This window comes from Apaloderma vittatum, unplaced genomic scaffold (genome assembly GCF_000703405.1).
Source record: "Apaloderma vittatum isolate BGI_N311 unplaced genomic scaffold, ASM70340v1 scaffold18644, whole genome shotgun sequence".
Taxonomy (NCBI): Eukaryota; Metazoa; Chordata; class Aves; order Trogoniformes; family Trogonidae; genus Apaloderma; species Apaloderma vittatum.
The window spans coordinates 49,375-62,024 of NW_009714557.1; the positions used below are offsets into that span (position 1 = coordinate 49,375).

At 42.8% G+C, this 12,650-nt stretch overlaps 1 protein-coding gene across 3 annotated transcripts in view; it reads left to right on the top strand.

Moving 5' to 3' along the window:
* Positions 1-12,650, top strand: part of CLIP1 (CAP-GLY domain containing linker protein 1) — a 57,018-nt gene that overhangs the window by 37,857 nt on the left and 6,511 nt on the right. For all 3 annotated transcript variants that reach the window (XM_009868818.1, XM_009868820.1, XM_009868821.1), the window contains 4 exons: positions 861-998; positions 2,015-2,121; positions 5,199-5,319; positions 10,117-10,169. In XM_009868818.1, the coding sequence (XP_009867120.1) occupies positions 861-998; positions 2,015-2,121; positions 5,199-5,319; positions 10,117-10,169 (419 nt within the window). The remainder of the gene's footprint in view (positions 1-860; positions 999-2,014; positions 2,122-5,198; positions 5,320-10,116; positions 10,170-12,650) is intronic.

The following is a 12,650-nucleotide window of genomic DNA, read 5'->3' on the forward strand; positions in this document are numbered from 1 at the left end:
TTTGGGCTTTTTTATGTTAAATTACAGCAAACCACAAATTTGAGTTTCTCAAAAAAATACAAACCAACATACAGCTCCTATAATTGGATCAAAAGCAGTGTAAGTACCATTTAAATTTATGTTGTAGGATTTTCAGTCTGTTAAAGACGTGGAGAGTTCTAGTGTTCTTTTTATTCACAGAAGTATTTTGTATTCACCGCCAACAAATTCTCCAAGTATTTTGAACTTCAGTTTTTGTGGCTTGAAGCCCATAAAATCAATTTGAATGCAAATTGGAATCAACTTTTCCAATAGGAATGTATTATCCCTACCTGAGTATTTTAATATTCTGGTGAAGTGTTTTCTTTTATGAAGGCATAATGAACAACACTGAAAAAAATGCAATAATTTGCCTTATCCCATACCTAATTTTTAATTTTTTTGTTTTTCCAAATTTTAGCTGCTTTTTGTAATTCCTCATTTTCTGAAAGCAGAGCAGTCTGTTGGAAGTGAATATGGATTGAACTACTACTGTCTGAAGGGGTTAGAAGTCTAAGAGCAGTCACAGTGGTAGCAATTAGAAGTCCAGCAACTAAAAAAGAAGCAGCGGGCTTCCTTGGTGTTGACACAAGCATGGGGTTATGATCTATTTCTGCATGGATTTGAATCTTCTCATGTCCATTTATTTTTATACTTTATGCAGCTTCAAAATGCAAATAAATTCCCAGTTGAAGTCCTTGTTTAATTGGAAAGCAGCTGACAAACTGTGGAGCTGTGCATAAAGTATTGTGGTTCATCTTTTGCTTTCAGAGCAAAGAGTCTTTTTTTATTTATTTTTAAAGAGTCTTTATTTTTATTTTTATTCCCCCCTTTATATATAGGCTGCCAAAATGGCAGAAGATGTGTTCCAGACCGTGGAGAAGGTGACCAAAGAGAAGGATGCCATTCACAAAGAAAAGATTGAAACTTTGGCCTCTTTGGAGAACTCTAGGCAGACAAACGAGAAGCTACAGAATGAAGTAATCCCATTTAAATGCTTCTGTGTGAAAAGTTGGGCTTAGTTTGTAAGGGACAATTCTTGAATTACAGAGAACGCTCTTTTGCCTCACAGCATCTGGTCTAAACATTGAACTGTCATCTTCTTCCCTGCACATCTTGGGCACCCTGTGGCTTCTTTTTGATGGTGCTTTCACCTTTTGCAGCTCCCATAGTAGTGGGGAGTGAACAGCTGGGCTGACCCAAAAGCCCTGGCTTTTGCTGGAGTGACAATGATTTCCAACGAGATCCAATGACTCGAGAGTTAAAAGCGGTGACATTAATAATGGCTGGGGGTTCCCTTTCTGGATTAAAAAAAAAAATAAAGGAAAAAAGCGCCACCAACAAATCCACAGGGTCCTGTAATGCCACGAGAATGGCTGAAGATTATCTGTTATGTAATAAAATGTGTCGCTGAACGCGAACAAATAAGGTTCACGAGCTGGTGGTGTTTACGTGGTAGAAGCGAGCTCAGTAAATGGATAGAGCACAGCTGAACAGATGCAAGGAGATCTCTGGAAGGACTCTGTTTCTTATGGTTGCAAGCACAAGGTTCAGGCTTCAGTTTCTCAGAATTTAAGGTAGGGTGAAGCAGAAGATTTTTATCAGTTAAAGGGATAAAGATCAAGGGGGCAGCTAATTTTGTTTTTTCAATTAATTTGAATTTGAGAAAAAGTGCTTTGGGTCTTGTAGCATTTAGAACAGAGCTGTTTGGAGCTTTTCCTTTGATACCAGGGTCTATACATCAGGTTACTGTAAGCTGCTCCTCAATGGCCTTGGATTTCTTTGTGCTCAACTTGAATGCAGCAAGTCTCGCAGCATTTCTTGTTAGAGAAATGCTTCTCAGGACCAACAGACTGAGTTAATTTAAGGACTGAAGATAGGAGGAAGTGGAACAGCTCAGCACAGGCCCTCGTTTTGCTGGATATCCTTTTCTGAGTGCTACACATGAGAACTGTACAGTTTCCTTAGGTAATGCGGGTTTTTTTTCCTCTTTAAGTTGGACATGCTTAAACGAAACAACCTGAAAAATGAAGAGGAACTTAATAAATCAAAAGAGCTTCTAAATCTGGAGAACAAGAAAGTGGAAGAGCTTACAAAAGAATTGTAAGTATTTCAATGTTAATCTGTTAAACTATTCCTTTGTAGTTACATTTACCTTTGATTTTTTTGAAAAATTGTGTTTCAGTACCTCTCTGGTATGCTCACTTATAAAGCAGATATTAGATGGAAAATAAGTATTCATTTGACACACGTAAAGCTTGAAATCGGAACGTTGCTCCTGAATTGCTGAAGGGCATTGAAGCAAAAGCTTCACTGCAGGCTTTGTTATAAATACTTTGTTTGTTGGAGGAACTATAGAGTTCTGCCACCTGAGGGCACTAGATTATTTTTAAAGCATTATTATAAAGAATTTGTTCCGATTTAATGACAAGTACACTTAGAGTGTCAAGTGTTTTGAAGGGGCTTTGTTTATAGAAAACCTGGTTCTGCTTTTATTTTTCATTGATGGCTTTACCCATTTTATTCCCGTTGCCCCACTGTGCACTCATTTCCTAACTGGTGCACTACAAGTGCTACGTATAGTATGTAGAACTGGAGTTAATTGCTTCTCATTTGAGGTGCTTCGTTTGAGAAACCACCTCTTACTCACTCCAGACGAACGATGTGTAATATTGCGCACAGACAAATGAAGCGCAGATCTGATATCGTAGAATGGGCTAGGCTGGAAGGGACCTTAGAGATTCTGTGATTTAATCCAACCTCCCTGTCATGGGCAGGGATGCCTCTCAGCTAGATCAGGCAACACATGGGGACCGAACGGGGATCAAGTGCTTTGTCCTGTGGAATCTCGTCATATCTAAGCTTCTGGTGTGCCACTGTGAACAAAACTCCTTGTTACTGCTACCCCGCAGTAGCTACGCGTCCCCCAGCTTTCAAAGATGTCATGCATTAAATGACAAATCTCTATTCCCACCTGCACTCTGAGAAGAATTTCTTTACTCATGGAGCGAGAGCTGGAATTGGGAGGGAGAGCTAAGAGCAGCTTTGGCTAATTATTATTATTATTATTATTATTGTTGATAGCTCCATAAGTCGTTTTTGTGACAGTTCTTAACCGCTGCTCTGTGCTGAAAACAGGGCACGAAGGAAATCAGCACACAGAATTAATGCTAAGTTTCTGTGGCACTGACAGCTTTTACTGTGTGCTTTTAAAAACCTACATGCTTGTGTAGACAGCAGCCTCCTTGCAGAAAGGCAGGATTTCATTCCCTGAGCAATTCCTACCTGCCTCAGTGCTCCTGGGAAATACCAGGGCAGAAGAATTATTTCCTGACCGGTTGCTCTTAGTGCTCGAACAGCGAGGGGCTGGCAGACTCTGGCATCATGGAACAACAAAATGTCTCAGACTGTAATTCGTCAAGCTGAAGTTATTTATAGACGATGCTTCCTTGAAAATCTTCAGCGCTGAAAGGTGTTCTCATGATCCCGATGGCTCTGTGGGGTTATTTTTCTTAAGGTTAATCTTAGTCATAGGCTAAGGTGATGTCTGCTTATCAGCGTGAGAGACATTGCGCGTAAGTGGGAGCTCATCTAGTTGTTTTCTGATCGAGCTTTGTTGTCCCAATTCTTTTGTGTGTTGCCTCGTTTTAACTAGAGTAAGGAATTAGCAGGAGAACTGGCACTTCTGGATGTTCTCTAGAGAGAAACACCTTCGAGAGGCCGCCCCTGCCTTAGCGAAGGAGAGCAAACCTCTCAGTTTAAAGTCCCTTGGTGCTAAACACAGGGGAACATTTCACACAAATCAACCCCGGTATCCTGCGTGCTTTTATTTTTTTTTTTTTTTTTTTATGTGAGCTGGCCTCTTTAGTCCAGTCTGGGTGGATCGGGTCAGAAACTGGCCCAGGTGAGACCAGACAGAAGAAGCAATTGGAAAATCATAGTCACGTTATGTGCCAGGTTTGAAAAGTAAATCAGACTTGCTTCTGTTAAAGTCTGCCCAATAATAAGTCCTTGTATTTTGAAGTGCTCAAACCTGTAAGTCACAAACAACTTCTGCTTCCCACGGACATAAAAGTATTTTTAATATTCCAGTCAGGGTTTAACTCTGGGTAATATTGGCACATGGGAGCACCAGGACTCCTTTTTATGAAAACAAAACACGCTCGTAAAATGTGCTGTTCAGTGAAATGAAGCTTGTCTTTTTTTTGTTCTTTTGAAAGATATTGTCAAATCTTACAAAAACTCTGTTAGTCATTTGTGTTACAGGCAGGCACGCAAAATATTTTTCTCAAAAATTTGTTGAAAATAAACTTACTTTAAGGAAACCACACATACTGGTAGCAACCCAGGCTAATGGAACCTGCAGATCCTTTCTTTTTTCTGACAGCATTTGTTTTGTCTCGTTTTTAGTTTTGTGCCTTTTAAAATAAGGGAATAGATTTGATACTTTACTGTTTTGCCTCCTGCGATCTTGCACATTCTTGTGTGTTTGGGTGTCAGACCTTGTAGGGAGTATTTAAAAAGGGAGAACTGTAAGGGGGGTGTTCCTTTCTTTTCTTTCCTTTTTCTCTCTTTCTTTCCTTTCTTTTTCTCTCTTTCTTTCCTTTCTTTTTCTCTCTTTCTTTCCTTTCTTTTTCTCTCTTTCTTTCCTTTTTCTCTCTTTCTTTCCTTTTTCTCTCTTTCTTTCCTTTTTCTCTCTTTCTTTCCTTTTTCTCTCTTTCTTTCCTTTTTCTCTCTTTCTTTCCTTTTTCTCTCTTTCTTTCCTTTTTCTCTCTTTATCTTCTCTTTGTTTTTTTTCATGCTTCTCTTGTTTTACTTCTGGCTACAAAGTTCACTTGTGAGCAAGTCCAGGCTATAACCCTCGCCAACGCTCTCGTCAAACCCTCCCCTGTATTTCCAAACCCGAGCAGTTGCTGACCAGTGGGAGCTCACAGACCTCACGCTCCCAACTTACCGCCCATTTCTTTTGAGCATCTGGTACACTTGAAGACAAGGGAGTTTCGCTTTTCAGGGTTAAACCCGCCTCTGTGCATCGGAGGTAGAGATTGACACCTTCATCATAGAACCCACCAGCCACGTGACCTGGATGTATTTTTCCAAGCTGTGAAGCTGAATCTCTCCCCCAGTTTTTTCTTGCCTCTCGCGTTCCTATGGTAACGATGCACTCTCTGTCCTCGCAGCGAAGCGCTGAAGCTGGCAGCAGCTCAGAAGTCCCAGCAGCTCGCCGCTTTGCAAGAGGAGAACGTGAAACTTGCCGAGGAGCTGGGCAGGAGCAGGGACGAAGTCACAAGTCACCAGAAGGTAGAGGGGCTCGGCCGGTTCCTGGGTGGTGGTGGCGAAAGCGCGCTCTGCCCGCCGCTGCCTGGGGGACATCGTGCTGCATGTTTCCGTGCTTGAGAGAGGAGTTGCTCTGAGAGTGTTTTAAAATAAATTTGGAAGCACCACCTGCACGGGGAGGTTAGAACTGCAGGCTGGCGGGAGGTTACGTAACCCGTGGGGGATACTTGGGAGGCTTGGGAATAAGCGTAAATTAAATATGTTGTAGCCAGATGTATTAAGAGACACTTGCTATTTCTGTCGGGAATAATTTTGTTATACAACTGTGGTAATCTCCATCTACTCAGTACTAAGGAAATTTAGTTATTTAATTCTCCTTATTCCTGCTCTCCCTACCCGCTAAGAAAAGGAGTATTTAGGGTGTGTTTCCAAATATTATTTAAAACTACTTGGCTGGGCTCTGTCTCTAAAAAGCGCTGTGCACATCTCCTTGCTTGAACTTCATGCTGTGCACGCACGGGAGCAGTGCAGCAGCCAGGTAGTGGGTACTGGAGGGCTAGAACCGATGGGAGATGTTTTTCTGGTGGTAGTTTACTGCAAGATTCTCTTAAATTTTATTTAATTTTTACTATGGCATTTGAATGCGATATGCTATTGGAATCCTAAAGTGTGGGCTTAGTTACAGAGCTTATAACACTGGTACTTGCCAAGAGACAAATTAGATTTTCAGCCATTAAACGGGATGAGTTTGGTGTTGTGGAGCAGCTCCGGTGACGGCCACACCATGAAGGCATCTTTGGAAGATCTGACCCAAAAGCCGGAATGTAAAAGACATGAGTTTATTTATTGCCTTTCTGAGATGGCACTTGTGCAGAAGAGGGGTTTGCCTCTTGCCAGCAACAGCGGAACAGATCTCTTCCATCCTGCAACAAAAACTGGTATTTTTAAAGCCAAGAGGCTGACTTCTCCCCAAGAGAAATCCTGAGGATGAGTGGCTACAGATCTGGCGAGTTTCTAAACCCTTTTGTCCGCTGACAGGGGTAATGTATGAGCTGCTTCATCCTAAAGAACCTTTGGAGATGATTAACGAGAGTCCCAGACGTGTGGGCTCAGCCACTGACTCATGTCGCATCTGATAGTGGCGTGGTGAGAGAACGCTTTCATCCCAAACAGCCAGTGGGAGCTCTGTGCCCCGCTCCCACACGTTTTCTTAAATTATTTCAGAGTCTTTGAGGCAGCCTTTTATTTCCAGAAAGAGTTGTAACTTGGGAAGGATTCAGCAATGCTGGTCAAATCTTTTTGCCTCTTATATGTAGCAGAAAGTCTCCGAGGGCAGGGACCCTTAACCCCCAAGATGCAGGCTGGCATCTATCACTGCGATCTCAGCCCGTGGCCTCTGCTGTTTCCAGAGGACCTTGCGAAGGAGCGCTGCTCCCGCGTCCAGCCTGCTGCGGATCCGTCAGCAGGGATCCGTCTCTCGTTGCCAGCGTAGTCGGCTGTAACCTATGAAGTGCAGAGATTAGTCAGTCATCTTGCAAACTGGAATATTCTCAGTTCCCTTGTGCCGTGGCCTTTCCTGCCTGTGAGTAGATGGCTCCAAGATCAAAGATCTAGATCTGCTGGAGCTTGGAGAAGCAGTCTGTTTGCCTTCTTCAGCCCTTTGCGTTGCATTATGTCCTTTTCCGCGAGGAAGGTGTAATATGCGTCTTAGAAACGTGGCAACGCCGTCTGTTGCACTTTCTAAACATAGCATTTGGGCTATGGGGTCTTCAGGTCTCGTGAACCACGCGGCTTCTGAAGAGACTGGAATTCCAGGCAGCTCCGTTGTGGCAAAAGGAACAAAGGCAAAATGGTGTCACGTTGAAAATGTGGGTTTCCCGCTGGTGTCACCTAACTCAGGAGTGCAGCTCGTCTCAGTTCGGTCTCGTTCAGCTCCTGTTGGTGAACCGTGTGCTCCACCTGCCCAGAACTGTCTTTTTTCCTGGTTGCTCCTAAAAAACATTCCCTGTCTCATCTGCAGCCTGTGAAGCTCCAACCGCCCTTCTCAGGCTGAGAGAAACCTGCTGTCACCACGAGGAGTAGGATGCTTTTCCTGTTCCCTTTAGATCCTCCCCAACCTAAACTTAAAGTCCCCTTGTTCTACCTTTGACTCCGCTGAGTTCTCTTAATGAGGTGACAAGAAAACCTGCCAGCCTGGAGAATTCCTGTCTCGGGGATCCCCACCACCACTCCTGCCCTGGGTCGGTGTATGTGGGGTGCGGGCACTGAGTTGCAGCGTGCTTTGGGTTCTCTGGGTTCAGGCTGGCTCTTCCTGCGAAGAATCACCATGTTAGACTTTTAGAGAACAAGTGTCCGTGGTGGCAACAAAGAGGTTTAATGTAGAAGAGGGAGGCTCGGTGCAGCTGAAAAATTGGGCAGTAGGAAGGAAAGCATAGAATGTGGCAGGGCTTTGGTCTGTTTGAGTTTCTGTGCATGTGCCTGTTAAAATGCAGTAAGAAAGGTAGCAAGCATATGTTTTAAGTATTTTCAGCAGTCGCCATAGAAACTATATAAATTCCAGCAAGTGTGTTAGTCGATTGGGTTAGTGAATCTGTGGCTGCATGTGACACACTTTGCAAAATTAATGAATACTCTTTCATGAATGATTTATCCTGACATCTAAAGGTTAAAGTGTCTTGTACTAAAGATGCTGAGGGGTGCTTTTCTATATTGATCCATAAATAATTAGCTGTTTGTAATTAGTTAAAGATTCCTGGTCAGATAGACAGTGAGCTCAGGGAACTCTTCTGACCTCAAATTATTTGTTGTGCTATTTTGGGAGCCTCAGACCTCCCCAGACGTTTTAACTTCATTGGAAAAATCATAGAAACACCTGCTAGCTCTGCTGGTCCATCTTTTATTAAAGGTATGTGAGAAGTCCGCTCTGAGGTTAATGAGAAAGTGAGTGGATTGCTGGAGAAATGTTGATGAGAGATCGGGTGCAATTTTCTCACCTTCTGCCATGAAGCTGCTCAGGGCTTGATCCGTGGCTCATGCAGCAGCAGCAGGGTTGTAGAAGCTGCACAGCTGCCCTGACATCTTGTTCTCCTTTACTTTTCTCCCTTTTCAGCCCACTCCTATCTTGGTCTGTACAAAAATCTCTCCACAGCCAGCCAGGGAACTAAAAGGGAAGAGAGATGCAGGGTTTACGCTCACGATCATGGAGCATTTCATCTCGTTGAGGCTTACACGTGAAACATTTCTCAGAATTCTCGTATTGTTTTTTCCTACTCTCTTTCTGTCATCAGCCTGTGCAGATGTAAGGAGTTGATAGAGGCTGCCTCTGTGCAGGAAACAGAGAAATGTTCTCCGAAGCAGGGGGTGAGATTGGTGCTGCTGGTGAAATCGCTGGGTTTGTTGCCCGCGGGAAAGATTTGGGCATATCCCTGTAGCGCAATGGCTGCTAAGAGGCCGCTGTCCTTGAGGGGTACAATTTGATTTGCTTTAACACTAATGAATATAAGTCTCTCTACAGCCTTCTAGAATCTATTTTTTATATCAATAAAATTATGTCCGATTAACCCCAGCAAAACGCTACCAATTAATTTTAAACCTGGAAGGCTTAGCAGCACTGCAGTCCGAGAAGGGAGAAGGTAAGTTGCCAGAAAATAGGGAGGAGACAGTTTCTCTCTGTAGTCCCGGAGGCTGGCAGACAGGCTTCCTTCCTGCTGCAGCTTGCTTAACGCTTGCTGTGCCTCTCTGTGCCCAGCCTGAATGGCTGCAAAGTGCTGAAAGCATTTAGGCAGTAAGAGAGTATTTGCCCTTGTCCCGGGGCTCGGAGGTTTCTGTTACAGATGCACGTCCTGCTCGCCTCCTGGACAAACCCTGAAAGCTTGGGAAATCCCAGCAGAGGTTGGCATTCAAGTCAAGGTGCAGGGAGCTGCTGCTGCAAGCGGTTCTGCAGGGCAGTAATTGCTCACCTTGGCTGTTCAGTAAGAAGAAAGAAGATGATGAAAAATAATTAATTGGCCTGAAAAATATTCAATTTCCTAATCTGATCAGAAGTTTGGTTCCCCTGGTGTTTCCGGGGCAGGGCTTTTCGGTTTTGTTGGCGTCCAAATGATGGTTGGTCACTTTGTTTGTCCTTTCCTAAACCTACCTGTGCCTCTCAATTTGAACCCCAAGAACCTGCAGCAACGCTATTTTCAGTCGAAGGCTTTACTAGTTGTAAGGGCTTAAGGTGGCCCCGTTGAGTTACAGGCTCAGGATACAGTAACAAACACCAGACCGGCAGCTTTAGGGATCAATAATTTACCTCGAAATGTGGTACATAACAAATACAGATCAGGAGCGCAGTGATCCAGGTCAGAACAGCAGCAAATCCAGTAATTCACTGATACTGGGCTACACTTACTTGCCAGATGCACGAAGGCTTTTACGGTTCTCTTTAGTGGGGCTCGGGAATCCCGTCGGAGGCGCTGCCAACCTCACACCTCTCCATGTGCACAGGGTGTGAAAATATGAAATAAAGCAGTAATTGCCCCTCCCCAGATCACATCGTTGGTCACTGAACGGTTTGTGTTCATGTGTTTGTGTTGTCCTAGTATAAAATTGATTACTTGGAGGATTTTTAGGCTCTGTAGCCTCTTCCATGTTTGTTTTATGGTTAAAATGATACATATTATACTAAGGTTTTATGGCTAAAATGATTTCTATTATACTAAAGTTTTATGGTTAAAATGGTTTCTGTTATGTTAAGGTTTCATGGTTAAAATTATATCTATTACTAAGGAAACAACCCTTAGTGTATTAACTGTAGTCTTTTTTGTACTTGTGTTTCAGCTGGAAGAGGAGAGATCAGTACTCAATAACCAGTTATTAGAGATGAAAAAGAGGTAAGTTGTTTTTTCTGACACGTGTTTAACTACACAGTCCTACAGAAAAACACAATACAAAAGGTCTACTAGGAAGGCAGTTCTCTTCTGTTCTACCATAGTTAAAGTGCTGAGGTTGTTACACACGGATTAGAGATGGCATCTTTTCCATTTTCTTTATTGAAAGTGAGGAGATATAACTGTAGTAATGCAAGCAGTGGTGTTTACCAATTCCTCCTCAGTTATGCACCTCTTGCATTGTAGCTGTTCTCTTCCTTTTCAGTTTAGTGTTTGGTTTGAATCTGCTCTGGAATATTGGATTGTCCCTCAGTCTGAGAAAAATGCACAAATTCAGACCTGACCTGTCAAGATCTTAGGGAATAATGGAAAAATACAGTGATGCTAAGGATTGTAATTTTAAAAATTTTTAAAAAAAAACATAGAAAAGCAGCAGTTACTCAGCTCTGAATGGATTGTTCTCATCATTCTGGGATATGGAGTTTCTCGTGGCCGAGGTTATTGCAGTTCATTCAGCACTGTTTGTTTTTAAATACCAGATTTGTCCTGGGTGACCAGGGCATCCATTAGTAAACTGTGCTGTTCAATAAATGGTCCCAAGTTACAAAACTTCCTGTCTTTCTGCAGTATGTGTATGGAAAGCTAACTGGCCAGGTGCCACGATGTCTTTAGGAAAATGTGGCCTTTTCAAAAGTAGTTATATAAATCCTTAGAAAAAGACGCGGCTCTCCATGACACCAAGTGTGTTCCAGGAAAAACAAACGCCCTGTTAAATTTCCTGAATTTATAACGGTCGCAGCAAAGAACAGCGAGTGGCACGTTGGTGTTTGCGCGCATCCTTAGCTGCTCAGGGGGCAAGCGAACGGCTGACCCTCTGCCTTTAACCAGCCTCGTGACCCGGGTCACTCAGCCTGTAGCTGCACAGAATTGTATAAGTGGAAGTTAATTTATTTCTTTAAAATTAGGTGAAGCAGAAGATGAGGAGAAAAATCCTTAGCTGGTGTGAAGATGGTTTGACATCCACAATAATGAGTGTGTTTACACCAGCTGAGGATCATCTCCAGCAGGGAGGGAAAAGGAGGATGTTGGTGCTGCTGTCAGCTTGGAATGCTTGATATCCTGTAATTTAACACGGTTTAAAACGTGTATTTTAAATAGCCTAACTCCTGAAAGTTACTTGAGGACGGGAAGGAGGAAGAGGGGGCACAAGATTCCTTCAATACTTGCCAGTAGTAAGTTATAGAAAGAAAGGTTCGCAGCTCTGATTTTTCCTTCTGTTTTTACTGTGCGTGAGCTGCCTGAAGTAACGTAGGTAATCCCGAAATCATTAAAGTGAGTTTTAGCGTTACTTTACCTTCAGTCGGTTACCCTGAGATGCCGCAGTGAGTGACGGCCGGGTGACGTTCCTCAACAGTGCTGAGTAAACTCCAATAGAAGGGGTAAAACAAGCGGCAGAAACAGTCACCCCTGCCGAAGCAAACGGTGGGCTGGGGGTCCAAACACTCCAGCTCATGACATTATTTGCTGGCGAAAAAAGGCTGAATGAAGAGCTAATTAAATAAAAAAGAGTCTCTCTGAATTTCAAATTCCACTGAGGCTGGTGATGAGCTGAGCGACGATTCTTCCTTTTGTCTTACGAATCCGTGATGCTGAAAAAGAGACGCCTTTTTATTTCAGTTAGGTCAGATCCCCAGCAGTACGTTCTCACCTTCCTTCCACCCGCAGGAATTCTCATCCGCTCTTTCAGCACCTCTCTCTGGACAGTAGTCTGGCGAGAAGTGACGGGAGTTGGATATTTCTGAATCTAAGGGGGTTCTGTGTTACCTCAGCTCGTTAGGTTCGTTGTGGGTTGCTAATTGTCTTACTGTCTTTGAGCTTGCGCTATTTATCGATACTCATTTCATTCCTCTCTCTTCCTACCCTTGCTTCCTTTGCTATATCTGTGTGTCTTTAATGGTAAGACTCAAGAAAGTCTATCCACGTTACAATAAATAATTTTTTTCTTTCTTTTCTTTTTCTTTTTTTTTTTTTTTTAGTAAAGTTGTTGTACATATTTTGGCTGCCGTTGTCCCTTGGTGTCTTGCTTTTGTTTTGTAAAACACTCAGCAATATATATACATATATATATTTAAAACAAAAGGTCTATATTTTTTACCAAAACAGAAAAGCCCCTTGATGCAAATTTAGTTCTTCCTTACAGTATTTTGCATTTCTACTCCATGTTTCTAACATGTGGTTCTTGTTATCTTGCATTTTTAAAGCTTGCCCAGTAACACTTTAAGGTATTTGCTTCATTCTTAGAATTTCTGGTTTTTGTAGTAAGGGAAGAATCTGGGTGATTTTTTTTACATTAAAACAAAATTAAAACCTTTCTCCCGTGACACACGGTGCTAAAATCATTCTGTAACCTCCTCAGGAAAGCGCAATTTTAACGTGTGAAATGACAAAGTCATTTTACTGCTTAGGTTTGTTTTAATTCCTGCT